The following is a 26258-nucleotide window of genomic DNA, read 5'->3' as shown; positions in this document are numbered from 1 at the left end:
AATGAGAGACGGGGAAGTGAGAAATGAAAGACAGAGACCAGGCAGATATATACATGAGAGTTTATTTGTCAGAGCTGACAAATAGCCATCTCTGTATAGGAGAGGTTCTGGGACTTTTATAGGGAAGGCTCAGGAATCAGAGCAGAGGAGGTCCTAATGCAGGCAGTTAAGGGTTGGGTTGGTATGAGGGAGCCTTTCTCAGAAAGGATCTTGGGTTGGTATGGTGAGCCTTTCTCAGAAAGGATCTTGGTCAGGAAGCGAAATTTTTTCCTTAAAATGGCGGCTGTCACTTAAGATGGCTGTCCAGATGCTAAGCAAGGACCTTATAGACCCTGTCTCAAAATAAAAAATAAAAAGGGTGGGGATGTTGCTCAGTGGTTAAACATCCCTGTTCTTGATCTTCTGAACCTGCTCCCACCACCAAAAAAAGATTAAATATCATGAGAATTATTCATTCTTTGAGACTGTAAGGAAGGATGGCCATGAGAACAATCAGTCCTAGTACCTTTTGTGGGGATACAAATCAAATGAAAACATCCAGTTTCTTCAATGGGTATTGATCTTCTCAACTCTTCTGACTCTACTTGAGTCAGTTTTTTTTTTTTTTTAAAGAGAAAGTGAAAGAAAGAGAGGGAGAGTGAGAGAATTTTCAATAGTCATCCTCCAGTTTTCGGTGGACACAACATCTTTGTCTGTATGTGGTGCTGAGGATCGAACCTGGGCCGCACGCATGCCAGGCGAGCGCGCCACCGCTTGAGCTACATCCCCAGTCCTTGAGTCAGTTTTGAAAATTATATATTTCTTAAAAATTTGCATTTTCTATCTTTTCTTCACTTGTCAGGAGTTTATTCATCTTTCTGAAGACTCTCCTTTTGGATTTATTCAGAGACTGGTTGTTGTGGTTTGGTTTTGTTCTCAATGTTGGATCATACGGTTGCTATAGTATAAACTGGAACATCCTCCAGAGGCCCATGTGTTAAAAGTAATACTAAAAGTAGTGCCTGTGGCACTACTGGGAGGTGGTACAACCTGAAACAGGTTGGGCCTAATGGGAGATCTTCTGCTCACTGGAGGCATGCCCTAAAAGGAGATAATAAGATCCCAATTCCTTCCTTTCTCTTTCACATCCCGCCTATGATGTGGGTAGCTTTGCTCTGTTATGTGCTGTCTGTCTATACTTCCTTGCCATGATGTACTGCTGCTCCACAGGCTCAAAAGCAATGAAGTCAACTGGTCACAGACTGAAACCTCTGAAACTATGAGCCAAAGTAAACCTTTTCTCTTTACAAGTTGATTAGATAAGGTATTTTGTTACAGTGATGGAAAGCTCACTAATACAATGATCAATGTAAAATATTCTGTGTAGCTTTATAGCAAAATTTAGACTGAAAACTTGTATTAATTTCACTACGCTTACATGCCTCTTTTTCCTTCTTTGTCTGAAACAAAGTTCATTTTCTTCTAGAGCTGAACCTTTGACTTGGCAACTCCATTCTGAGTGTATACAACAGAATGTGTGTATATGTTCACCAAAAGGCAGGTTCAGGCTGGGGATGCAGCTCAGTGGTAGAGCATTTGCCTAGCATATGGGAAGCCCTAAGTTTGATCCCTAGTACTGGGGGAAAAAAAGTGTTCATAGCAGCACTATTTGTAATAATCCAAAACTAGAAAACAACCCTCATATTTATCAATTATAGAATGGATAAATTGTCAAAAACCATCTACAGCAGAATATATACAGTGATGAGAATGAATGAACTACAACTACATGCATGAACATGGATGGATCTCACCAGCATAATACTGTATGAAGTATGAAGAAGCCACACAGGTAAGAATGTATACTGTATTGTTTTATTTATATAAAATTTAAAAACATAAACCAATTCATGGTTATATAAGTCAAGTGGCTAAAATGGGGGTGGTGGCACACACCTGTAATCCCAGAAACTGGGAAGCCTGAGGCAGGAGGACTGCAAGTTCAAAGCCAGCAGGGGTAACTAAGTGAGACTCTGTTTCAAAATAAAAAGGGCGGGGGATGTAGCTAAGTGGTAGAGTGGCCAAAGTTCAATCCCCAATACTAAAAACAACAACAATAACAAAACAAATAAAAAGCTGAACTGAAAATGATCAATTCATTTTCATAATTCTTCGGAAACTTCAACGTTATTATTTCTGTTTTACAAACGAAGAGTATAAGCCGCAGCAGTTGAGCCATTTGCAACTGCTAAATGGTAGAACTGAGATTGTAATTCAGGCCTTCTGAGTCTAAACCATCAATTTTACTAAAGTTATCCTCCATGTCCAAAAGAGATGTTTGCTTGGGCCTTGTTTTCCTTACGCTGTCAAATTTGAGTATTTTAAATGTGTTTAGTTAGTAACATCTGCTAGGCGCATGCGTCTCTTCCTTTTCCCGCAATAGGGTGGAGGGGAAACGCCTCCTCTTTCCCCTACGCTTGCCTCTTTTGGCCCCGGCGGCTCGCCATCATTGGCGAAGACATTCGCTAGGATGGCGACTGGAACCCCGGATTCGCAAGCACGATTTGGTCAGTCAGTGAAGGGACTTCTCACTGAGAAAGTGAACACCTGTGGTACCGACGTGATCGCGCTCACCAAGCAAGTGCTCAAGGGGTCCCGCAGCTCCGAGGTGAGCTGGGAGTGGAAGCTGCCGGCCCAGCACTCCGGAACGGGCAGTCTTTCGTAGTTGGGTTCGGTCGACGCGTTGCATCCTGGGGCGTGTAGGCTGTGATCTGGTCGCCCGGGGTGGGGCTGGTCCTTGGAGGGCGCGTGTTGCATTCTGGGGTGTGTAGTCTCTGGGTAGGTCTAGCGGCTTAAAGCGAAGAAAAGGGTGATGAGAATCTGCGCTTTTAAAATAGTCCTTAATTGTACATGGGGTTGTCTCTAGTGAAGATCGGGCCCATTCGGCCCCGGAATTTCTGTATCAGCATCCCAGATTTCTTCGACACTTTTGTGCATCGCCAAGGGATTTATTCCTTCCTGATTTGTCTCTTTGATCACATTCTTGGTTTTCTGGGTTTGGTTTGGTTTTAGAATAGCTTTCTCCTTTGCCCCGTTTTCTCTCTCCGTCTTCTGCCTGGTTCCATGAGTGGAATTATTTGATGGCTTCTCTCACCAAAAAGCTTTATTTATATACACTGCCTCTCCTTCAAGCAGACCTATCTATGGAGCTAGATATTCACCCAGGAGAAATGAAAATATATGTCCCCATGGATTGGTGAAAGGATGATGAAACGGGTCCAGTGACCCAGCGTCTCCACTCATAGATACTTATTCAAGAGAAGTGAAAACATATGCCCATCATTCTGTTTTGTTTTCTTTTTTGTTCATATTTTGTTCATCATTTTATTGGATAAAACAATCACACATTTAACATAGGTAATATTTCCAGTTTTGCCTTCTTTAAAATGGTGTGTGTGTGTGTGTGTGTGTGTGTGTGAGTGTGTGTGTGTGAGCGATGAACTCCAAGGCCTCAGGCATGCTAGGCAAGCACTCTACTACTGAGAGCTACATCTCCAGTCCGAATATTATGCCCTTAGCTTTACTGAGAATGGCTTCACACAACCAACCAATCAACAAAACAACTATATGAGAAGGTGCTTGCATGTTTAATTCCTTCTGTTTTTCATGTCTTTTAGATTCCTTTTCTTTTTTAAAAAGGAAAATTGTGTGTGTGTATATGTGTGTGTATACATACAATTACATATAATTTGGTATAAATCGTCTTGAATTGTTTTTTGGGGAGAAACATGGTACAAATATGTATAGGACTAGGGATGTGGCTTAGTGGTAGAGTACTTGCCCAGCATGTATGAGGCCCTGGGTTTGATCCCCAGCATGACAAAAATAAAAATATGTATAAAACTTAAAAATTGGTAATGTTCATAGTTAACCAAAGGTATTATTGAAAAATCATAATAAATTTACATTTATTGAGCATTTTCTGTGTGCTGGACACTGCTATGTTTTATTTAACTTAAATCATTAAGATGTTATATTGATTATAAAAATATAATTATTGAAAAAGAAGGTACTTTTCTTACATAGAAGATACAGAGAGGATTTTAAATTGTTTTGGGTCATACCAGCTAGGATTCAAACCTGGTCCTAGGCTCATACTCTTGAATACTGCCTTTCATGTTATTAGCTCAGTTAAGTGATCAAAAAGTTACTGTGCCATCATTGACTGCCCTCATCTTTGCATTCTTCCCCTTATGTATTTTTCACATGGGCTTCTGCTGAGGGATATTTAGATTTGTGTTCATAAATTAAATGTGTGGATTGAACTAAACTAAAATATAGCTGGCTTTCTGAGATAGGATTAATACATCATCTCTCAATTCTCTGAACTTTGTACTGAATCTGTCTCTCTTTCTTTTTTTAAAAAATATTTTTAGTTGTAGATGGACACAATACCTTTATTTTCTTTTCTTTATTTTTATGTGGTGCTGAAGATCGAACTTAATGCTTCCTACTGAGCTATAGCCCCAGCCCTGTACTGAATCTCTTACATGACATTTATACCATGTTGCCTTTTCTGTACTTTTACCATTTTCTTTATTAGCCTATGAGGTTATTGGAGTGTCTTTCTGATTTTCAGTCCCTTCTAATCCATAGAGATTGTTTCAGCAGTCTCCACATAGCTATTTGTTTAATTGACAATTTGCACTTGTAAAACACTCATTCCACAGCATTCATTTAACAAATATTTATTAACAAAGAGTTCCTGCTATATGCCAGGAGCTGTTCTAGGTGCAAGGGATAAACAAAACCAAATTCCTTTACTTAAAAGAGACAGACAATAAATGAAACACACAAAAAATCAAGAGGTGGTAGATGCTATGAAAAAGACTAAATCTGAGAATAGAGAATGATGAAAGGCTTCGCCTTCAGCAGGGTGGTCAGGAAAGGGCCTCTGGGGAGGTGACATTTGAGCAGACAACGGAATGAAGTGTGGGAGCAAGCCATGTGGATATCTGGAGCAAAATGTCAAATGCAGAGGCCTTGAGGTGAGGGTGAGTATAAGGAATGCAGGGAGTCCAGTGTGCCAGGAGCAGAAAGTGAGGCGACAGGTGCCCACTTAGGCCCACAGCACAGGAGTGCTTGTCACTAATACGCTATTCTCACACACCTGTCCTATCCAGCTGAGTCACATGCTCAGTGAGGATCCGTTGTGTTTTTCCTGAACTGTGTGGGTCCCTTATACTTGTTATTGCAGCTACATAATTGAATGTAATCATATGGAAAGATGAATGAAAAAAATAGAGCTGCTATTGCTATGAAAACTAAGATGAAGATGGGGCTAGGGATATGGCTCAAGTAGTAGAGCGCTCGCCTGGCATGCATAAGGCACTGGGTTCAATCCTTAGCACCATATAAAAATAAAAAATAAAGATATTGTATCCACTTAAAGCTAAAAAAAAATAATTATTAAAAAAAACTAAGGGCTGGGGCTGTGGCTCAAGCGGTAGCGCGCTCGCCTGGCATGCGTGCGGCCTGGGTTCGATCCTCCAGCACCACATACAAACAAAGATGTTGTGTCCACCAATAACTAATAAATAAATGTTTAAAAAAAAAAAAACTAAGATGAATCAGAAATACTTGTTGCAGATGAGTAGCTAAAACAAACTTATTGAGTTTCCGTGCTCAGATTGTTTTGCAGGTATATTCAAGATGTTCCATTTTAAAGAAGGCAAAGCTGGAAGTCTTAGATGATAGATGTGTTGTTGGTTTATGTAAGAAAATGATGCAGAGTGCTAGTGAGTACATCTGGTCATCAAGGATAAGGCCTTGGCCCTGCATTGCGACAGCCCCTGCATTCCAGGCAGTTGCAAGTTCCATCACATTTATCTTCTAAATGTTTCTCAAATCCTCCTTTTTCACATTCTGTGTTTATTGCTTGTCTGAAGTCCTGTCATGTCCTCTTAACCATTCTGTCTGTCTGTATCCTCCTGCCCCGAGTCCATTCTGCTTACCACACTTCTAAAATAGTAAATCTAATAATGCTATTTTTCTGAAAAATTACATGTAAAATGAGTCTAAATCCTAACCTTTACATCTTAGCTTAGAAGTTGCTTCTTTAGGAAGCCCTCCCTGAATAGCTACCCTCCTAATAAGCTGGACATCCCCGCTCCCACATGCTCCTTAAGTACCCACTGCTTCCCTGTCAACACTTCCCTCAAGATATTTTAGTGCCTATGACTCTGTAGCCCCTCCAAAATTGTGAGCCCCTTATTACTCTTATTCAGAGAACTGGTATATTCTAAGTACTCAAAAAATATTTGTTGAATGAATAAGTGAATGAATAACATATTTTATTCATATCCTTTCTTTATGTAATTAGTTTGTCACTCACTATCCCCCATCTATAGGTGTTTGAATTGTGTTACTTTAAAGTGGCTGTAGAGGGGTTGGGGATATAGCTCAGTTGGTACAGTGCTTGCCTTGAATGCATAAGGTCCTGGGTTCAATCCCCTCACCTCCAAGAAAAGGTGACTGTAGGGATATGGCAGCATCACTCAATGGTATAGTACATGCCTAGCTCGGGCAAGATCCTGGGTTCAATCCGTAGTGTTGAAAAAAATAAAAAAGGGGCTGGGAATGTGGCTCAAGCGGTAGCCTGCTTGCCTGGCATGCGTGCGGCCCAGGTTTGATCCTCAGCACCACATACAAACAAAGATGTTATGTCCACCGAGAACTAAAAAAATAAATATTAAAAAGAAAGAAGAAAAAAATAAAAAATAGTGGCCATAGGAGTGGAACACACACTTTCATACATTATTGGTGGGAATGCAAAGTGTCACAACCCTGGTGGAGGGGATTTGGTAATATTGTAGCAAAACTACATATAATAACCATGATTCTATGAGTCTGTCCTAAAGGTAAGCTAACAAAAATGCAGATACATAAGAGTTCTTTGTAACACTTCTTTCTTTTTTTCTAAAGAGAGAGGAGGGAGAGAGAGAGATAATTTTAATATTTATTTTTTAGTTTTCGGTGGACACAACATTTTTGTTTGTATGTGGTGCTGAGGATCGAACCCGGGCTGCAAGCATGCCAGGCGAGCGCGCTACCACTTGAGCCACATCCCCAGCCCTGTAACACTTCTTTCAATAGCAAAAGACTGGAAACAGCTGGGTGTAGGAGGCTGAGTTCAAAGCCAGCCTCAGCAATGGCAAGGTGTTAAGCAACTCAGTGAAACTCTGTCTCTAAATAAAGTACAAAATAGGGCTGGGGATGTGGCTCTGAGTTCAATTCCCGATACCAAAAAAAAAAAAAAAGACTAGAAACAACCCCAAAGACTGGTTGAATAATCTGATATATCTATATAGTGTGGTACTTGTAGTTGTAAAAGAATGAAGGAGATTCAATATACGTTGCTGCAGATCAATGTGAGGGTTGTATTATGACATGAAAACAGCAGGGTGTGGAAGAATACATATAGTATGTTATATTTTAAGTAAAAACTGGGAGGGAGTAAATACATATTGTTGGCTCTCTATATCTACACGTTCTATATCCACAGATTCAATCAATTGCAGATTGAAAATGTAGTTATGTCTGTGATGTTTGTGCCTGTGCTGAACATGTGCAGACTTTTTCCCCTTGTCATTATTCCCTAAACAATACAGTGTAACTGATTGCATAGCATTTACATTGTATTGTGTATTATAAATAAGTTGGAGATGATTTAAAGGTACAGGAAAATGTGTATAGATTATGTGCAAATATTGTGGCTTTTTTTTTTTTTTTTGACATGTAATGCATCTGTTTCTTATCTGGACCCAGAAGTAAAAATATCGGCAGTCTATTTCCAACTGTCAGGGAACAGAAGGGAAAGTGCATATCTGCCTGTGATGAAGTGGCTCAGGCCCACTCATACCTAAAGTTTTTTTTTTTGTTGTTGTTGTAGTTGTTTTGTTTTGGTAGCAACACTTTAAAAAATTTTGTTCTAATTAGCTATACATGATAGTAGAATGCATTTTGATACACTGTACACAAATGGAGGATAACTTCTCATTCCTCTGGCTGTACATGGTATTGAGTCACACCAATAGTGTAATCATACACGTATATAGAGTAATAATGTCTGTCTCATTCAACCACCTTTCCCATCCCCACAACACCACCCTTCTCCCCTCACTCCCCCCTGCACAATCCAAAGTTCCTTCATTCTTCACTGCCCACCCACCCTGGTGGCATTTTAAATAATGGACTTGAGCTCTACAGAATTCGGTATCCACTGGGGCCCGGGAAACAATCATCTGCAGATACCAAGGGACAACTATACAAGTGTCCTTGTTTTAAAATGGAACAATGGAAAGATAAATGAAAAACTAATAAAAATAGCCATGCATGGAGAGTGGGGGAGGGACAGAGATGGAAGGTTTTTATTTTATTGTTCAAACTTCAGAAGTACATAAAGATTTACTAATTTTAAAACTTAAACTGAAAAGAAAAATAAATAAATAAAAGTTTTCCTGGGGGAAGGAATCTGGGAACTACATCCATTTTCACCAGACTGTCTACCCTAGGGGAACAGGGAGGGCTGATAGGATGCACATTGCATCTTTACCGGGCCGGACTTAGGATGCTGGGAGCAGGGTACACCATGAGGCCAGAAATCTTAGTTGATCTCTGCTTGCCTCTCAGTGTCAACTCAGTCAGCTTTGCTGTGACCTCAGGCCATCCAGCTGAGGCCAAGCTCAGCTTTTTCTCTCTTGTTTCAAGGCCCAGCTATCTGTGAACTCATTAAAATCTGCCTCCACATTTCTCCTTGCTTTTCTTCTCCAACCCCTTCTGGCCATCTTCCATGTAGTGGTTCCCACTCTAAGCTTGGAGCTTCTTTACAGGACCCCCTCCCCATCCTTTTTATTGTCTTCCTTTTTCCTTTTTTTTTTTTGGTGGTGCTAGGCTTGTACGCTAGGTAAGAGTTCCAGCACTGAGTTGCATTTCTAGACAGATCCATTCCCCCTGTCTTTTCCAGCCTAGCCTCAACTCCTGCTACCTCACCACTCTCTAACTACTACAAATTCCAAATTTGCTTTTAAAGAATCAAGTCAGAGCCATGCGCAGTGCCACACACCTGTAATCCCAGTGGCTAGGGAGATGGAGGCAGGAGGATAGTGAGTTCAAAGCCAGCCTCAGCAAAAGCGAGGTGCTAAGCAACTTTGTGAGACTCTGTCTCCAAATAAAATACAAAATAGGGTTGGGGATGTGGCTCAGTGGTTGAGTGCCCCGAGTTCAATTCCCAGTTCCATAAAAAAAAAAAAAAAAAAAAAAAGAATCAGAAGTCAAGTTCTGTCACTGGACTTACGGAGATAAAGGTTTCATGCTGATTTCTCTTGACACTTGATGAATAAGCTATGCAGAATGCCCTGTGGTCTTGGAGCATTCAGATTCTCAGGAGGAGGCTTTTGGACAGATGTCAAGCCCATGCCAGAACTGCCACAGTGCCAATGAAATGAATTTTCAATACGAACAAATGGAAAGTTCTTCTCCATTATATTATGAACATTTGTGGTTGTGTTCGATGGAGGAGGGCAGGAGGGAGAGGATGGTGGTGGAACAGTTGCACAGAGAAAATTGCAGGAAGTTTGGAAATTTTGATCATTACCATTTTATTCTTGTCTTCCAGCTGCTGGGTCAGGCAGCTCGAAACATGGTACTACAGGAAGATGCCATCTTGCACTCCGAAGACGTAAGAAATAATTTCTTGTATGATTTGGGTTTAGATACATAGTTGGTGTGGCTACCAGGAAGTGGAATATTCTGCTTCTTTCTCTTTTTATGCAGAGCTTAAGGAAAATGGCAATAATAACAACACATCTTCAGTACCAGTGAGTATTCCCTTTCTAGCAACTGCTTGCCGCAAATCATCTATAGCCCGCTTTCATTGCTTCTGTGCTTCAGCACATTTTCCCCATGGAGGCAGGGTTGGGAGAGAAGTTGAGGTTGGTCAAGGATGAAATTCCTCTGTGGAGAGAGGCCTGACATTTTAGAAGTTGAGTTAGAGGGTGAGATCAGGAGCATGGGCCACCTTTTGTGAACCCCCCTCTGTTAATATGAGGACTCCTTGGAGGGATATCCTATAATGTCAGAGCCCATACCAGGACTATGCTGGCACTGTGCTTAGCACCTGATATTTGTCAACTGTGCCCAGTGTCTCTCCTGTGGTAACTACCCCTTCACCAGGGAATCAAGTGTAATGGGAATCTGTGTCTTACAATCCACATGTTACATAGAACCAGCTGCCGAATTTGAGCCATTCTTCTGGTTTGTTGGACCACTCCCTCACTCTGGAGAGTACTGTTACCTCTTTAGTTTAGAATCCACCTTTTTTTTTTTTTTAATAGTTGTAGATGGACAGCATGTCTTTATTTTTTTTTAATTATTATTTTTTTTAGTGAAGTACTGAGAATCAAACCCAGTGCCTCACACATGCTAGGCAAGCTCTCTGCCACTGAGCTACAGTCCTAGCCCTAGAATTCATCTTTTTTTTTTTTAAATGTACATAACTTGACTTTTAATAAAAAAACCTTTCCCCTTATGAAAACGTAATTTTTGCATTATAGATAAATAAGAAGTTACAGAAAAGCTTGAAAAAGAACATCAAAAATCATTTTTAGTAATATCATCCATTGGTAATTACTTTTGATATTTCTGAGTATTTCTTTTGAAATTATTTTATGAAATGTTAGGGTTATGTGGAAGTTGGAGTGAGCTGCTCAATTTAGCAGCTGTTTATGAATTCCTTAGTAGTATGAAGGGAGTTTTGCTGTGGGAGAAGAGATGTCCAGATCCCCCTCCTCATCACCCCCACAAAGACACTAAAATGTAGCTTCATTGGTAGAATAGGAAAAGGGCATTAATGTTCTTAGGAAATTATCATCTGCAAGGACCTAAAGTTTATTCAACAACTTCCCTTTACTTACTATAGTAACATTGATTGATGGTAATTATTATTATAAACAGTATTATTATTTTATAGGAAGGGACATATAGATCCATGGAAGAACTTTGTGGCAACTGCTTCAAGAGTCCTGTGAAAGGAATTCTTCTCTTTTTCTATTGATCATTTCTGACCTCCTCTGTGGTTATATTAATCTGTATGATATGTTTATATATTTCTCATTTTTATAATGCATTGTAAAAGATTTGGTGGCATAATCAGGGTTTCAGAGGTTAAGTTTTCTAAAGTCAGACAGTTTAAAGGAGATGGGGTAAGATGTGGTGTCTTTGTTTAGACTGCTGTGGTAGAATACCATAGTCTGGTGGTTTAAACAAATGTTTAGTTTGCACAATTCTGGAGCCTGGGAGTCTGAGATCAAGGTTTCCATGTGGTTGGGTTCTTGGTGAAGGCTTTCCTCTTATTTCACAGATGGTCATCTTCTCATTGTATCCTCATGTGACGGGAAGAAAAATCATGTCTCTTTTCTAATGGGAACTATTCCCATGCATGAAAGATGATTACACAACACCTTCATGTCTTAAATACCTCCCAAAGCCCTCACCCCTAATGTCATCACATTGGGAGATGAGGATTTCTTTCTTTTTTTATTTTTTACATACATGACAATAGTGGAATGTATTATACTCATTATTACCCATTACAGCACAAGTTTTCATAACTCTGAATATAAAGTATGTTCATGCCAAATTATGCCATTGTACATGTACTCTTTTTTTTGCATTACAATTCTTAATATACATATATACCACAATTTTTCATATCTGTATATAAGGTATACTGAAACTGACTTCAAATCTTCTTACATGTATTTTGTATAATGATGACCATCATCTTCCCCCAATCTTGCTATTCCCCTTCACCCTCCCTTTCCCTCCCACCCTTCTTCCTTCTCTAGAAATAATCATCCTCCCATGCTCTCCCTTCCTGTTCTACTTTGAGTCTCCCCCCTTATATCAGAGAAAATATTTGGCATTTGTTTTTTAGAATCCATTTTTTTTTTAGCAGCTCTGCACTCAGATAAGAATCCCTTATAATAATCTTTGGAGAGGATGGACAGAAATATAGAGTGAAATATAGAGCTGGAAATTTGTTCTGCCTGTATATATCTGTATATATCATAAATAACTTCTACTAGTTCACCAGGTTTTCTTATGTTTATTTTCCTCTTTCATTTTCTGATTTAGGCAAGAAGCTATTCAGAAGAAGTAAGTAATCCCAAAAGCAGGGAGTGGGGGGCCAATTAAAGCAGGCTGGAGATTTGTACTGCTTTACCCAGGATCAGTGTAAAATTCTGGTTGACATATGCCCTTAAATTGGCATGCTCTGAGATAGCTCATTTAGGACTTAAAGATCACAGTATATCTATGGTGTGGCAGCACATGCCTTTGGCCAGGCTTAGCAGTTGAGTAAGACCCTAAGCAATTTAGCAAGATCCTGTCTCAAAATAAAAAATGAAAAATGTCTAGGAATATAGCTCAGTGGGAAAGTGCCCCTGGGCTTAATCCCCATTACCAAAAAAATAAAAACAAAAACAAAACCAGTGTATTTCCGGTCTGGGGATCTAGCTCAGTGGTAGAACACTTGCCTAGCATGTGTGAGATCCTGGATTTAATCCCCTATACTACAAACAACAATAGAAATTTTCAAAGGCATATAGTAACTCAATTCACTGCTAGTAAGGGCATTCTAAAAGTTACAGGGTATAGACCCAACTTTAAGGAATTAAAAAAAAAAACCCTTTTACATTGGTAAAATTCATTAAGTAGAGTAAAAGTGCTAAAGTCATTAAATAGATTGGCTTTTTTTGTTTGTTTGTGTGATATTGGAGATTGAAACCAAGGCCTCCTGTGTGCTAGGTGAGTGCTACCAAGCTACATCCCCAGCCCTTTTTATTTTATTTTGAGACAGGATCTTCCTAAATTACCTAGGCTCACCTTGAACTTGTGATCTTCCTGTCTTAGCCTCCTGAGTAGCTGGGATTATAGTTGTGTGACCAGCACTAGATGGTTTTGCAAACCTTTCTTTCTTTAATAAAGAGAGAGTGAGAGAGGAGAGAGAGAGAGAGAGAGAGAGAGAGAGAGAGAGAGAATTTTTAATATTTATTTTTTAGTTCTCGGCAGACACAACATCTTTGTTGGTATGTGGTGCTGAGGATCGAACCCGGGCCGCACGCATGCCAGGCGAGCGCGCTACCGCTTGAGCCACATCCCCAGCCCAAAAACCTTTCTTAAAAGCTTCAACATTTTTTTCCCCTTATGTTGCCCAGGCTGGCCTCAAATTCCTGGGCTCAAGTGATCCTCCTGCCTCAGCCTTCTAAAAAGCTGGGACTACAGGTACATGTCACTACATCTAGTTTATAAATGAAACACTTCTAGGTATCTGTGCTGTGGCAGCACATACACCTAGAAGTATTGGTATTGGTCCCACCAATATGAATTTGGATTTATCTGTAACAATATTTATGCATTAAAGAATAAATAGATTATACAAAGAAAATCTTTATTGCTCATTTCAGATAAACCCTTTCTCTATTCTAATTTCTAGTGTTGAACAGTCATCAGATCTACAGGACCAGTTGAATCACCTGTTAAAATAGAATGGCATATAAGAGGGGAACAGCACTTCTTTGCCTGATGCTAAGGAGGATTGTCTTATACAACTTTTGGGCTGTGGGTTTGATTTTCCATTTCATCTCAACGTTGCATTTGAAAAAAATTTGTGGATGTATAGTTTCTCCTGAAAAGAAGTTGACAGCATAAAACTTCTACTGTGAACCATGAAAATAATTAATTTTTTTTTCTTTTAGATCATTCAGGGTACATTTTTATTTCGTGAATATTAATAGGTAATGAATAATGATAGGTAATACCTGTTGACTTGTTCTTTTCTTTTCTATTAACTCAGAGAAGATACTTATCTTATTTGTTGTAGCAAATTCCTAAATGAAAATTAAGTAAATGGTAATCATATCTGGCCAGCTGTAGCCTCTTGCCTTGACCTGCATTCCTTGGGTTCCTTTGTTGTTGTGATTCTTGATTAAATGACCTTGGTTCATTTTGTAATTTTGCTAATTATCAGCAAGTTCACTTGTACAACGTCATTGCCAAATGTGAAGGGAGATGAATTACTATGAGTGATTGTGGCACAGGATTGTACCACGATGAAAACCTTAATATTTGTAGGTATTTATCTATGTTCATTAGATTCTTCTTGTTAATTGACATTCCCATTATCTATAGGAGTACTTTGTTTGAAGTTAATTTGGGACTATCCTATTGTAAGGAATTGAGAGAAAGCTGACATGAGAAAGTGTCTTCCCTGATAGGAAAAAAAAAAAGCAAATTCAATCCAATTTAATTCATATTATATAATACCAAGTTAACAGATAAAATTACATATGTCTCTCTTTATACACATATGTATGTATACACTTGTGAAGAATCTGAAAAATCAATTACTTAAGCATTAATTCTATAAACTTTTACTAACAATTATTTTTAAATGTAAACAGGCTCTACTTACCTTTAAAAGAGAAAAAAAAAAACAGTCCAACTGTTACAAGAAGTGGTAAAATACTTAAGACAAAAAACATTAAAATGGAGGTATGATCTATGTTTGCTTTGTGTTAGAACAAATGTTAAAGAAGCAGTGATTAGCTGGACATGGTGATACATGCCTGTAATTCCAGCGATTCAGGAGTCTAAGGCAGAAGGATTGCAAGTTTGAGGCAACTCAGCAATTTAGTGAAGCCCTAAGTGATTTAGTGAGACCCTGTCTCAAAATAAAAAATAAAAAGAGCTGGGAATGTGGCTCAGTGGTAAAGCATCCCTGGGTTCAATTCCCAGTAAGGAAAAGAAAAGAAACAGTGATTGCTTATATTGTATCCAATAAGATAAATTTCATAGTAAACATTGTAATAGTAAAGGTATATAGGGCTGGGATTGTAGCTCAGAGGTAGAGCACTGGCCTACCATGGGTTCGATCCTCAGCACCACCTAAAAATAACTTAATAAATATATGTCCACCTATAACTAAAAAATAAAATATTAAAAAAATAGTAAAGGTATATAATGAAAATCTAGTAGTAGTGAAATCAGTCACTTTAAAAAACATAATGCCAAAATATATGAAAGAAAATAAACAGATAACCAGAAATGTGAGAGCAATAGAAAATGTTACATAATTTTTTATAGAAATAAATAACATAGATAGAATTCACTAGTGATCAAAAACATGGATATAAAAAATACTTCATTAGGTAACATAAGTCATAGTGGATATGCTGGAAGATAATTGTTTTTGTTGTTGTCAATGGACCTTTATTTTGCTTATTTATATGCAGGGCTGAGAATCAAACACAATGCCTCACATATGCTAAGTTAAGTGCTCTACCACTGAGCTACAAACCCAGCCCAAAGATATTTTTTAAGTAATGAAAATTCAAATTTCATGGAAGAAAATTTACATGATGACATTAGGCAATACTAGAAGAAAAAAAATTATGTTTTAAATCTTTGTATTAGGTCTAGGAGCGGTGGTGTATTCCTGTCTGAGATTGAGGCAGGAGGATCACAGTTTAAGATCAGCCTGGGCAGATCTTAGGGGGATAACAGTGGAAATAATTTTTTTTCCCAATGAGTATAGTTAGAATTTGGAAAGAAAACAAAAGAAATAAAAATGAAAATAATAAAACTAAGCTCAAATGACAAAGATTTAGAAAAAAATTATAAAACAATTATTAAGAAGTTGTTATGGATCAAATTGTTAAAGTGTGAGCTCAACCATAAAAGTACAAATTGGTAAATTTATAGTTGAATAGGAGATATTTAAAATAAATTAAAACTTTTTTTAAAGATTTTTTTTTAAAAGAGAGAGAGAGAGAATTTTAATATTTATTTTTTAGTTTTCAGCAGACACAACATCTTTGTTTGCATGTGGTGCTGAGGATCGAACCTGGGCCACACGCATGCCAGGCGAGCGCGCTACCACTTGGGCCACATCCCCAGCCCTTAAAATAAATTAATTAGATTTGAAAAAATTTATCTCAGCTTGATGCTAGAATTTGATTAATTTCAAAATGTCTGACTCTTTAAAAAGTATATTACAAAAATGATATTTAAAAAATAGAATGTTTCCCAATTGGTTATGAGAAATACCATAATCGATAAACTGCCGAAGAATAATCACAGGTTATTTGCTTATGATAGTGCTTTCCTGTGGCTTTTCCAAGCTATTAAAGAATAAATTCTTTCCATATACTCCCAAAATAGTAAAAATAATAGTTAAGATACCAATTTACATGCTGAAGTAAATATGATTTTTACTTTAAAAAAAATTTTTTTAGATGTTGATGAACCTTTACTTTATTCATTTATTTGTATGCAGTTCTGAGAATCAAACCTAGTACCTCACACATGCTAGGCAAGTGTTCTACCACTAAGCCACAACCCCACCCCATGATTTTGATTTTTAATTAAAGAAATAAAAAGCAGATAAAGTAAGAAAATTTAGGAGATTTTTATTTATTTATATTGGTGTAAAATCCTTTTAAAATCTTTAAAATAATTGAATAAAGAAATTTTGAAGAATTATTCAAGCAATTCCAGAAGTACAAAGTTGATATAACAGTTACCAAACACATTACACTAATAAGAAATAATAAAATCTTTATTAGTGTAATGTATACTGAAAAGGCACTTAAAATTCAACTATCTCAAATGAAACTAAATGAAAAAAAATTCTAAAAGAGCATCTTTTTTAGTTGTAGATGGACACTATACCTTTATTTTATTTTATTTTTATATTTATTTTTTAGTTGTATTTGGACACAATACCTTTATTTTATTTATTTATTTTTATGTGGTGCTGAAGATCAAACCCAGGGCCTCGCACCTGCTAGGCAAGCGCTCTACCACTGAGCTACAGCCCCAACCCAAAAAAGAGTATGTTTTAAAAACCTAAGAACAAACATAATATTTGGTGAAGAAGAATGAATCACAGAACCTTGAAAATTAGAGATGTAAGGGACTATAAAACTGTTACATTCTGGTAATGTTTTGCAAATGAAAAACACCCTCAGGGAGACAAATGACTTATCCAAGGTCATTAGCTTGATGAAGGTCTTTGACCACTAGCCTAGCTTCTATTACCTGTTACTTTTCTTATAAGTAGAAACAAGCATGTTATCCGTCATGTCTTGTCTTTAACATAATAAAAAACTTGTACAAAAGGAAAGGATGTTAGAAGTGACCAACTCTAATCTATCTGTCCTTGCTGCTGCAATTTGTAGGGGGCAAGCATTCTGGTGCTCATCCACCTTCTGCTTAATGCTTCCAGTGTTTGAGAAATCCTTTACTCAGGGATGCTGGCCATTTTGGAAAGCTCTACTTCTTGAAGGATGAGTCTATGTACTAAAACAAAAATCTGCCTTTCTGGGATTGTCAGACCAGTAGTTTCTAAGGTGCACAAGGCCATCCTTGGAGGTAAGAGAAGAAAAGATGAAAATATATATATATACACATATGTGTGTATATACATACACATATATATATATATATATATACACATATATGTATGTATATACGTATATGTATATATATTTTGGTTCTGGGGATTGAACATAGGAGTGCTTTACCACTGAGCTACATCCCCAGTCCTTTTTATTTTTTATTTTGAGACAGGGTTTTGCTCACTTGCTGAGCATCTCCCCAAGTTGCTTAGAGTCTAGCCACACATTGTAATCTTCCCACCTCAGCCTCCCTGTTTATTATTTATTTATTTATTGGTACCCAGTATTAAACTCATGGGCACTCAACCACTGAGCCTCATCCCCTGCCCTATTATGTATTTTATTTGGAGACAGGATCTCCGTGAGTTGCTTAGCGCCTTGCCGAGTCGCTGAGGCTGGCTTTGAACTCTAACTCCTCCTACCTTAGCCTCCCTAGCCTCTGGGATTACAAGCATGTACCACCTCACCTGGCAATTATCGTTTTTTTAAATTAGTTTTTTGTGCCAGGTGTGGCAGCACAGAGCTATAATCCCAGGGACCTAGGAGGCTGAAGCAGGAGGATTCCAAGTTCAAGGCCAGCCTCAACAATTTAGTGACTCTGTCTCAAATGGGGATGTAGCTCAGTGGTAAAGCATCCCTCGATTGAATACCCAGTACCAAAAATAAAGGATAAAAAATTAGCTTTTGGGGCTGGGGCTGGGGCTCAATGGCAGAACGCCTGCCTCGCACATATGAGGCACTGGGTTCAATCCTCAGCACCACATAAAAATAAAAAAACAAAATAAAGATATTGTGTCCATCTATAACTAAAAAATATTTTTAAAAAAAATTAACTGTGGCTAATATTTACAATAGGGCTTAATATGAGATTTAGTTTATGTAGTGTACAAATAATTTAGTTTAGGTACTATACAGATAATTAGCATATCTGCCATTTAGTAGGGGTATTAAAAAAAAATAATGAATGTGGCTTGGGAGGCTGAGACAGGAGGATCACAGGTTCAAAACCAGCCTCAGCAACAGGGAGGCACTAAGCAACTCAGTAAGACCCTGTCTCTAAATAAAATACAAAATAGGGCTGGGGATGTGGCTCAGAGGTTGAGTGTCCCTGAGTTCAATCCTCAGTACCCACTCCCCTAAATAAATAAATAAATAAATAAATAAATAAAAATAAAGAATGAAACAAGGGTTGTGGATGTAACTCAGTGGTAGAGCACTTGCCTAGTATGTGCAAGACCCTGAGTTTGATCTCCAGCATGACAAAAAATGGAAGAAAAACAAAAACAAACCTGTCGATGAGGCACTGACCAATCAGAATGGCTGACAGTCTCAATCTGGTCCAAAATCAGCTCAACACACCAGATACCCTGAGGGAGAAGTGGGAATAACTCATTTTAAGTTTGTGGTAGTTTGCTTAACTGCATTATCTGTGTGTGGTTAAATATTATCAAATGGTTCTTATAAAATGAAGAAAGACTAAACCACAGACTGAAGATAATATAATAAAGCAAGCCCAACTGAAAATGATAAGCCCTCTCTTTAACCTCCTTCCTGTGTTAATTAATCTTTTCCTATAAGAAAAAGCTCCTTCTTCTTTTTTTTTTTTTTTTTGGTAACAGGGATTGAACCCAGGGCACTTAACCACTGAACAACATCCCCAGTCCTTTTTAAACATTTTATTTTGAGATAAGATCTTCCTAAGTTGCTTAGGGCCTCACTAGTTGCTAAGGGTGGCTTTGAATTTAACAATTCTCAGGCTTCAACCTCCCCAGCTGCTGGGATTACAGGTGTGTGCCACCACAGCCCACTAAAAGCTTCTTTTTTTAACAAGGAGTGAGAAAGTAACTGCTTTTCTAAAGGAACTCATTCTATGGAGAGAATATTTTGAAAACTAATTATTGAGGATTGTTTCCACCATTACATAATTTCTAGAAAGTGATACCTATATAGATGTTCCTTTTATGAACTTAGTAGTTGTAAAGGGCTGGAGGTGTAGCATTTGCCTAGCATGTGCAAGGTCCTGGGTTCAATCCCCAGCTCCAGCAAAAATGAAAATTTACTAGCTTAATTTTAACAAACCTTTTATGTACTGGCAAATGAGACTGAAAAGTGAATGTAATTTAGCAAGAGTCCACGTTTTTACAAAGGTACTCTTTCACTTGGACCCCCTTGCCTCCGCACCGTCCTGATGATGGAAATGCTTGTTGCAACCACAAAAGGAAAAGAGATATATAAATATAATGGTCGGCAATACCGGGAAAACACATGTGACCCGACCAAAAATTACTATAGGTGAAAGTGAACTTACAAAATTGCTTTCCTAAATACAACTCAGAATAAATTAAGAATGGCTGCATACCGTGTGATTCTATCTACAGGACATCTGGAAAATGTCCTATAGGGAGGGGAACAGATCTGTGGGTGCTTAGGCGCTGAGGGTGACAGGAGGGAATTTACTACAAAGGGGCACAGAGAAACTGGTATGAGAACTTTTAACCTTGGTGACAGTGATGTACAGGGCTGTCAGAATTCATAGAACTGTACGCTGAAGAAAGGTGAATTTGGTTGAGTGTAAATTTTATCTCAATAAAACCTGACTTAAAAAACAGATTGTGGAAAGGCGATTTCATTCCCGAAAGGAGATGGAATCATGCTCCGTCTCTGGGTATTCGATGAAGGCAGCAAATGTGCTCCTGTAAATGACAAATCACAGCGGAGCACACAGCAGATGCTGTAAGCACCTAAGGTAACCTCCGGGACTGGCTCCAGCAGGCCTGGGAGGCGACGCGAGGACAGCGGCGCAGGGCAGGGGCCGGTGGGGTGCCTTCCCGCCCGGTTCCCGCCCGCGTCCGGGTTGGGTCGGGAGCCCGCTGGCGGCGCCAGGGCGGGGCGAGCGCAGGTCCCGGCCCTGAAGCCCGTGAGACAGTGAGTGCGCGCCCCTCGCCCTCAGGCCAGGTCGCAGCCCCTTCTCCTGCCCCGGTCCCGCCACTGCCACGCGGCAGCCGCCCGCTATCCCCTGCAAGACCTCCGTCCTCCGCGAGGCGCGCGGCCGGCCCCTCAGCCAGCCCTGGGTCCGTCGCCCCCGCCCGAGCCCGCCCCCACCTTCACTCTTCCAGCTCCCTTTCCTCCCTTGGCAGTGGCCGCCCCCCGCGACGCTGAGAGCCAGAAGGCGGACATCCGGAAGGACGTGCAGGTGGGAGCGGTAGGGCCAGGAAGGGCCCACAGGGACTCCGCTAGGCAAGAGCCCTGGCCTTTGGAAGCCCGCGAGGCCTACTCCTGCCCCCTAGGAGCGCTAAGCCCAGGCTTGGAGCTTTGCCAGGGGGCAAGGGTCAGCCAGGCCTGGGAGGGAGTGTAGGGGTTGGTGGTGGAGCCCTCTCCTGCAGACACCCTTTCCCCGCCTCACCCGTCTCCACCCTGGGTTAGAACTACTACGGGCAGGTGCTGAAGACATCGAAGGACCTCCAGACTAATGCCTGCGTCACCGTGGCCAGGCCTGTACCCAAGCACATCAGGGAAGCCCTGCAGAATGTGCACGAAGAAGTTACCTTAAGGTAGAATTCCCTGACCCATGAAGCCTCCAGACTGTAGCTTTCCCAAAAGATAGTGATGCCAGGCATTAAGGAATTAAGCCATCGCCACCAGGTCACCCTGCTTGCCTTGTCTATTGTAAGCCTCCCAAAGTTCAGCACTGATCATCTTAACTGCTCTGCTTAAGAACCTCCAAAGACACCCCTCCCTCCCTTCCCACTACAGGACACAGTCATAATCCTGGAACCTGACCTTCAAGACTGTCCTAGTATGGCCCTCCTTCCTAACTGGCTTTGGCTTCCTCTGACTGTTCATTTCTCACTGCCATCAGCACTGCCTGGCCAGCGAGCAGTTACCAATGTGGAGAGCCTTCCTTTTTCTTTCCATCTTCCCAGCTCTAGCCCTCCAGCACCTCACTAATGTCCTACCCACTTTAGAAAGCCTCTAATCCTTGAGCACCTTCTTCCCAAACTGCTATGGCACTCACTCCTGTGACACTTAGTTTGTCAATTAATCATGAAAAATGTTTTCTGTGCTTATGTTTCACCTTCCAAGTTAGAGTAAATGCACCTGGGGAACAGAATTTTTTTCCTCAAAAAATAGCTCAGTCCTGGGCCTGGATTAGATGCTAAGCAGCTAATGTCCAAATATTATTCTTTTGTGGTGCTGGGGATTGAACCCAGGACCTGACATTTATATTAGGCAAGTGCTGTACCACTGAGCTCTGCCCTTTTTTTTTTTTTTTTTTTAAATTTTAGTTTTGGGACATTATCTTGCTAAGTTGCTGAGGCTGTCTTTGAACTTGGGATTCTCCTGCCTCAGCCTCCTGAGTAGCTGGGATTACCAGTGTGCACCACAGCACCTGGCTCCAAATGTGTTTATTCAGCAAATATTTTAAATGGTTTATTTAATTTGTAATACCTAGCACAGTGCCCAAAAATACTGTGGGAAAGCAGATGTGGTCCCAGCCTTCTTGCAGCTTCCAATTTAGAGGGGGAGACTAAACAATTAAATAGAAATATGAATGAGTGATAAGAGAAAAGAAAAAAAAAGAGGAAGGTATAAGATTTAGTGTTTTCATATTTTCTAGTAGTCTATGGGAAAAAAATCTGTAGTTTCCATTTCTCAGGTATTATGGCTGTGGTCTGGTCATCCCTGAGTGTCTGGAAAACTGCTGGATTTTGGATTTGGGTAGTGGAAGTGGCAGAGATTGCTATGCACTTAGCCAACTGGTTGGTGAGAAGGGCCACGTCACAGGCATAGACATGACTGAAGGCCAGGTAAGGCAAAGATTTGGAGGACAAGGAGGAAAGAATTCTCCAGTGCATTCTTGGAGGGATGAAGTTGGTTCCTTTGTGACTCTAGGGATAATTTTAAAAGGTGGCTATTTAGCAATGATCAATTGTGCCTTTAGTGCCTCTTGTCCTGGAAGCTGAAGACTTTGACCATTAGCAGCTCTTCTGAGAGAATACAAAGCCAGAGATTTGATCTGATATATGAATATCATGATGACCCAATGAAGTTCCATCTTTTCTTTCCTTCTGCAATCTGACTTGAAAGATTACCATTGAATGAAGGGGTTATTCAAGCAAGACCCATGTAACTGAGAGTTTATGTGCTAGTATGTAGCATATCCTTCAAGGTCAATAGGAATCTTGCATACTTATCCAAGAATACAAGAAAGCTGGGGAGGGAAGAATAGAAGTTAACTGGATTAGACAAAGGGGAATGAAGAGAAAGGAGGGGATGGGAATAGGAAAGACAGTAGTAAGAATAGGACAGAACTTTCCCATGCCCATATATGAATAAAAGACCAATGTAACTCCACTTCGTGTTCAACCACAAGAGTGGGATCCTAATTAGAATGTTATACTCCATGTATATATAATGTCAAAATACACTCTACTGTCATGTACATCTAAGAAGAACAAATTTTAAAAAATAAAGCTTCTCCCCCCAAAAAAAGAAGAAAGAAATATACTTCTTGGGAAAGAGTATTTCACTAGTAATAGTAAAATTTTAGAGAAAATGTGGTATTTTTAAAAAATGTTGATAATGAAATTTATATATTTTTTTCCTTTAGGTAGAAGTGGCTAAAAAATACCTTGACTATCACATGGAAAAATATGGCTTCCAGACATCCAATGTGACTTTTATTCATGGCTACATTGAGAAGTTGGCAGAAGCTGGAATTCAGAATGAGAGTTACGATATTGTTATGTAGGCCTATATCCTTATAGTTATGAGTAAAGCCTATTTCCTGTAGAACACACAAATGCCACCACTTTTTGCTGAACTGACTCTCACTTAGGGCACAAAACTAAACTTAGCATGACCTCATTAAGGAAAGAAACTGATCTGAGTTGCTCATGGTCCATTGGCAGCAGAACACACTAGCTCAAGATAATTTACTTTAAACCAAACCATAATCCAGTGAACCCAAAAAATCAGCTGAACCAAATCTGCTCATACAACACACACTGACCTACTATCTTTAGTAGAGTCACAGGCTTCTTAATGACAGAACACATTCTGAAAAATGCACTGTAGGCAATTTCCTCATTGTGAATAGCCTATTGAGCCTGGGGCCAAGATGAACAAAGCAACATGAGATGAAATCCAGCATATGAAAAAAATGATGTGATGGAGATAAGGTACAGAGGAAATGTATGAGGCTGCTGCTGGGGTAATGTGGCATACCATTTTATATTTAACGTCTTTTTTGTTAAGTAAGAGTATATGCTAATAATCAATAGTACAGTAAATACATAAACCAATAACACTGTTGTTCATTATTATTATCAGGTACCATGCGCTATATACAATTGTTTGGGCTCTGTTTTTATATGAGTGCAGTAGGTTTGATACCAGCATCACCACAAACACACCAGTAGTGTGTTGTGCTATGTTACTATGGCTATAATGTCACTAGGCAATAGGAATTTTCAGTTCAATTATAACCTTATGAGACCACCATCATATTAAATGTATGTAGTCTATCTATCCCCCAAAATATTATATGGCTCATGACCGTAGTATTTTGATGGCAAATTGTAGGATTCTGTGTTTTCTTGTTTTTCTCTGAGTTGTCAAATCATACCTAAGTGACAGCATTAGTTAGGAGAGCTGCCATCAAGGAACTTAGTTTATTCACTTGTGGCTTAAGAAATGCTGGTCCCAGGTTTCATCTTGTTGCTTGTTTAGCATTAGGGCAAAACAAATAAGAACCCTGCCTCCTTTTTTTCTCTTTCTCTCTTTTCTGTTTTTTGTGTACTAGGGATTGAACGGAGGCATATTCTACCACTGAACAATATCCCCAGCCCTATTTATGTATTTATACAACCAGGGATTGAACCCAGGGGCATTTAACCACTGAGCCACATCCCCAGCCCTTTTGTATTTTTTATTTGGAGGGTCTTTTACATTGCTGAGGCTGGCCTTGAATTTGCAGTCCTCCTGCTTCAGTCTCCCAAATTGCTGGGATTATATGTGTGTGCCACTCACCCAGCAGTGCCTCCTATTTTTTTCTGTACATTCTTACTTGATAATAGTTGGAATTTTAAACACTCCCTATCTCCCTTACCTTGCAAAAAAAGTTGAGTGCAGGGAAGAGAGGAAGAGGGCATTCAGAAGAATGGTGTAGTTTTGACGAAATGGGAACCACCTTTAGGAACATAAAAGATTTGAGTTCTTTAACATCTTTTCTTTTTTCAGATCCAATTGTGTTATTAACCTTGTGCCTGATAAAGAACAAGTGCTGCAGGAAGTGTATCGAGTCCTGAAGGTGAGGGGAGGGGTGACATAAATGATCTTCAAACATCATTGAGTGCTGATGGAATCAGTCCTGTTCTTTCCTCCATAAACTGAGGGCTCAATCTCTTTAAACATATCTGCCAAATTTAAAAAGGGTGGCAAAAATGTAGAGTGGCAAAACCTCCTAGATGCAGCTTCTTTTCCTTCTCAGTTTGCATAAGATATCAAGTCTGTGTGTCATGATTGTCATTGAACACATTAAAATCTTTGCCTTATTGACTTTTTGTGCTTGCTGCTGGATGTGATCTAGCATATTTGTGCAGAGCTGTAGGAACCTTTAGCCTTACTGAAAGGTTGCTATGAATATTCTGTCTGCTAGAATGTGCAGTGTTTCTCAGAGCTATTGATTTCTTATCTCCCAGGATTTCAGATCTTTGGGAAGTTAGAGAAGGTGGAACTTTTACATTAATGTCTTTCTAAAAGGAAAACTTGGAGGAGCTCCACAGCCTTCCTGTGTGTCATGAGATGGGTCTTTGTGCTAAAAGACACAAACTTCTGAGATTTGCGGGGGCTGGGGATTTAGGTCAGTGTAGAGCACTTGCTCGGCATGCATGAGGCCTTGGGTTGCATCCCAGGTCTTTTAAAAAATTGAGATTTTTAGTTTTAGTTTAGAGAAATTAAAATATAATACTATAATACAGCTCAAATAAAAATAAGTAGAAATGATCTCACAATGTCTTTGTTAATGTGCCATTTTATATACCAGCTATCTTCACCAACATGTGCTTTATAAGGTAAACTTTATAGAATATAGACCTCTCTCTCTCTCTCTCTCTCTCTCTCTCTCTCTCTCTATGTGTATATATATATATATATATATATTTTTTTTTTTTTTTTTTTGGATAGTGGGAATTGAACTCAGGAGCACTTGAACACTAAGCCACATCCCCAGCCCTATTTTGTAATTTATTTAGAGACAGGGTCTCACTGAGTTGTTTAGTGCCTTGCTTTTGCTGAGGCTGGCTTTGAACTCACTATCCTCCTGCGTTAGCCGCCCAAGCTGCTGAGAGTACAGGTGTGCACCACTGCTCTTGGAACCTCTATGCTTTTGAAATCAGCTAAATAAATTCGTAAGTTCTGGGTCACTCATTTGCCTTGGATTAGAAGAACAACTTTTTTTTTTTTTTTTTTGCACTGGAAATTGACCCCAGGGTGTTATGCATGACTGGCAAGCACTCTACTACTGAGCTACACTCCCAGCCTAATATTTTAAAAATATAATGTATAATAATAACATTACAAAAAGTTATTGTTAATGGCTGAGAATCTATGAATACTGTTAAATCTTCTGTTAGTTTTACAACCAACTGGGCCTGTATTTGTTTGGATTGGTTAAAAATCGAGGCAATCCAAGCATCTTTAAGAGAAAGGCACTTAAAGGAAGGAAGATACTTGTTCAAAGTGATTTTATCGCCTGTT

General features: G+C 39.3%; 2 protein-coding genes and 1 long non-coding RNA gene across 14 annotated transcripts in view; 2 read left to right on the top strand and 1 right to left on the bottom strand.

Annotated features, from left to right (window-relative positions):
• Nucleotides 1–20106, top strand: part of Borcs7 (BLOC-1 related complex subunit 7) — a 27170-nt gene extending 7064 nt beyond the window's left edge. Inside the window, exons 2-8 of one of the 9 annotated variants that reach the window (XM_078018011.1) lie at nt 1698–1831; nt 2423–2647; nt 9656–9718; nt 9814–9857; nt 12175–12195; nt 13257–13323; nt 13535–20106. In XM_078018011.1, the coding sequence (XP_077874137.1) occupies nt 1808–1831; nt 2423–2647; nt 9656–9718; nt 9814–9857; nt 12175–12195; nt 13257–13323; nt 13535–13540 (450 nt within the window). In that variant the 5' untranslated portion in view covers nt 1698–1807 and the 3' untranslated portion in view covers nt 13541–20106. Of the gene's footprint in view, nt 1–1697; nt 1832–2422; nt 2648–9655; nt 9719–9813; nt 9858–12174; nt 12196–13256; nt 13487–13534 lie in introns of those variants that run through there. The other 8 variants (XM_013362086.4, XM_078017949.1, XM_078017972.1 and 5 more) reach the window with 8 other exon arrangements.
• LOC144365688 (uncharacterized) lies at nt 8387–21740 on the bottom strand. The gene is made up of 2 exons (XR_013424447.1): nt 21044–21740; nt 8387–18865 (listed from the first exon to the last, which is right to left on the bottom strand). It is a non-coding gene; the product is annotated as an uncharacterized LOC144365688 (long non-coding RNA).
• Nucleotides 20251–26258, top strand: part of As3mt (arsenite methyltransferase) — a 26567-nt gene continuing 20559 nt past the window's right edge. For all 4 annotated transcript variants that reach the window (XR_013424141.1, XR_013424127.1, XR_013424135.1 and 1 more), the window contains exons 1-6: nt 20251–20423; nt 20636–20691; nt 20922–21049; nt 22156–22306; nt 23110–23246; nt 24741–24810. Coding sequence is in view for 1 of the 4 variants with exons in the window: in XM_078017500.1 (XP_077873626.1) it covers nt 20423; nt 20636–20691; nt 20922–21049; nt 22156–22306; nt 23110–23246; nt 24741–24810 (543 nt within the window). In the remaining 3 variants the exon portion in view is untranslated. The remainder of the gene's footprint in view (nt 20424–20635; nt 20692–20921; nt 21050–22155; nt 22307–23109; nt 23247–24740; nt 24811–26258) is intronic.

The sequence above is a fragment of the Ictidomys tridecemlineatus genome, chromosome 1 (genome assembly GCF_052094955.1).
Source record: "Ictidomys tridecemlineatus isolate mIctTri1 chromosome 1, mIctTri1.hap1, whole genome shotgun sequence".
NCBI lineage: Eukaryota > Metazoa > Chordata > Mammalia > Rodentia > Sciuridae > Ictidomys > Ictidomys tridecemlineatus.
Note: the sequence above shows the minus strand (reverse complement) of the source record. Positions and strands in the feature narration are given on the sequence as shown.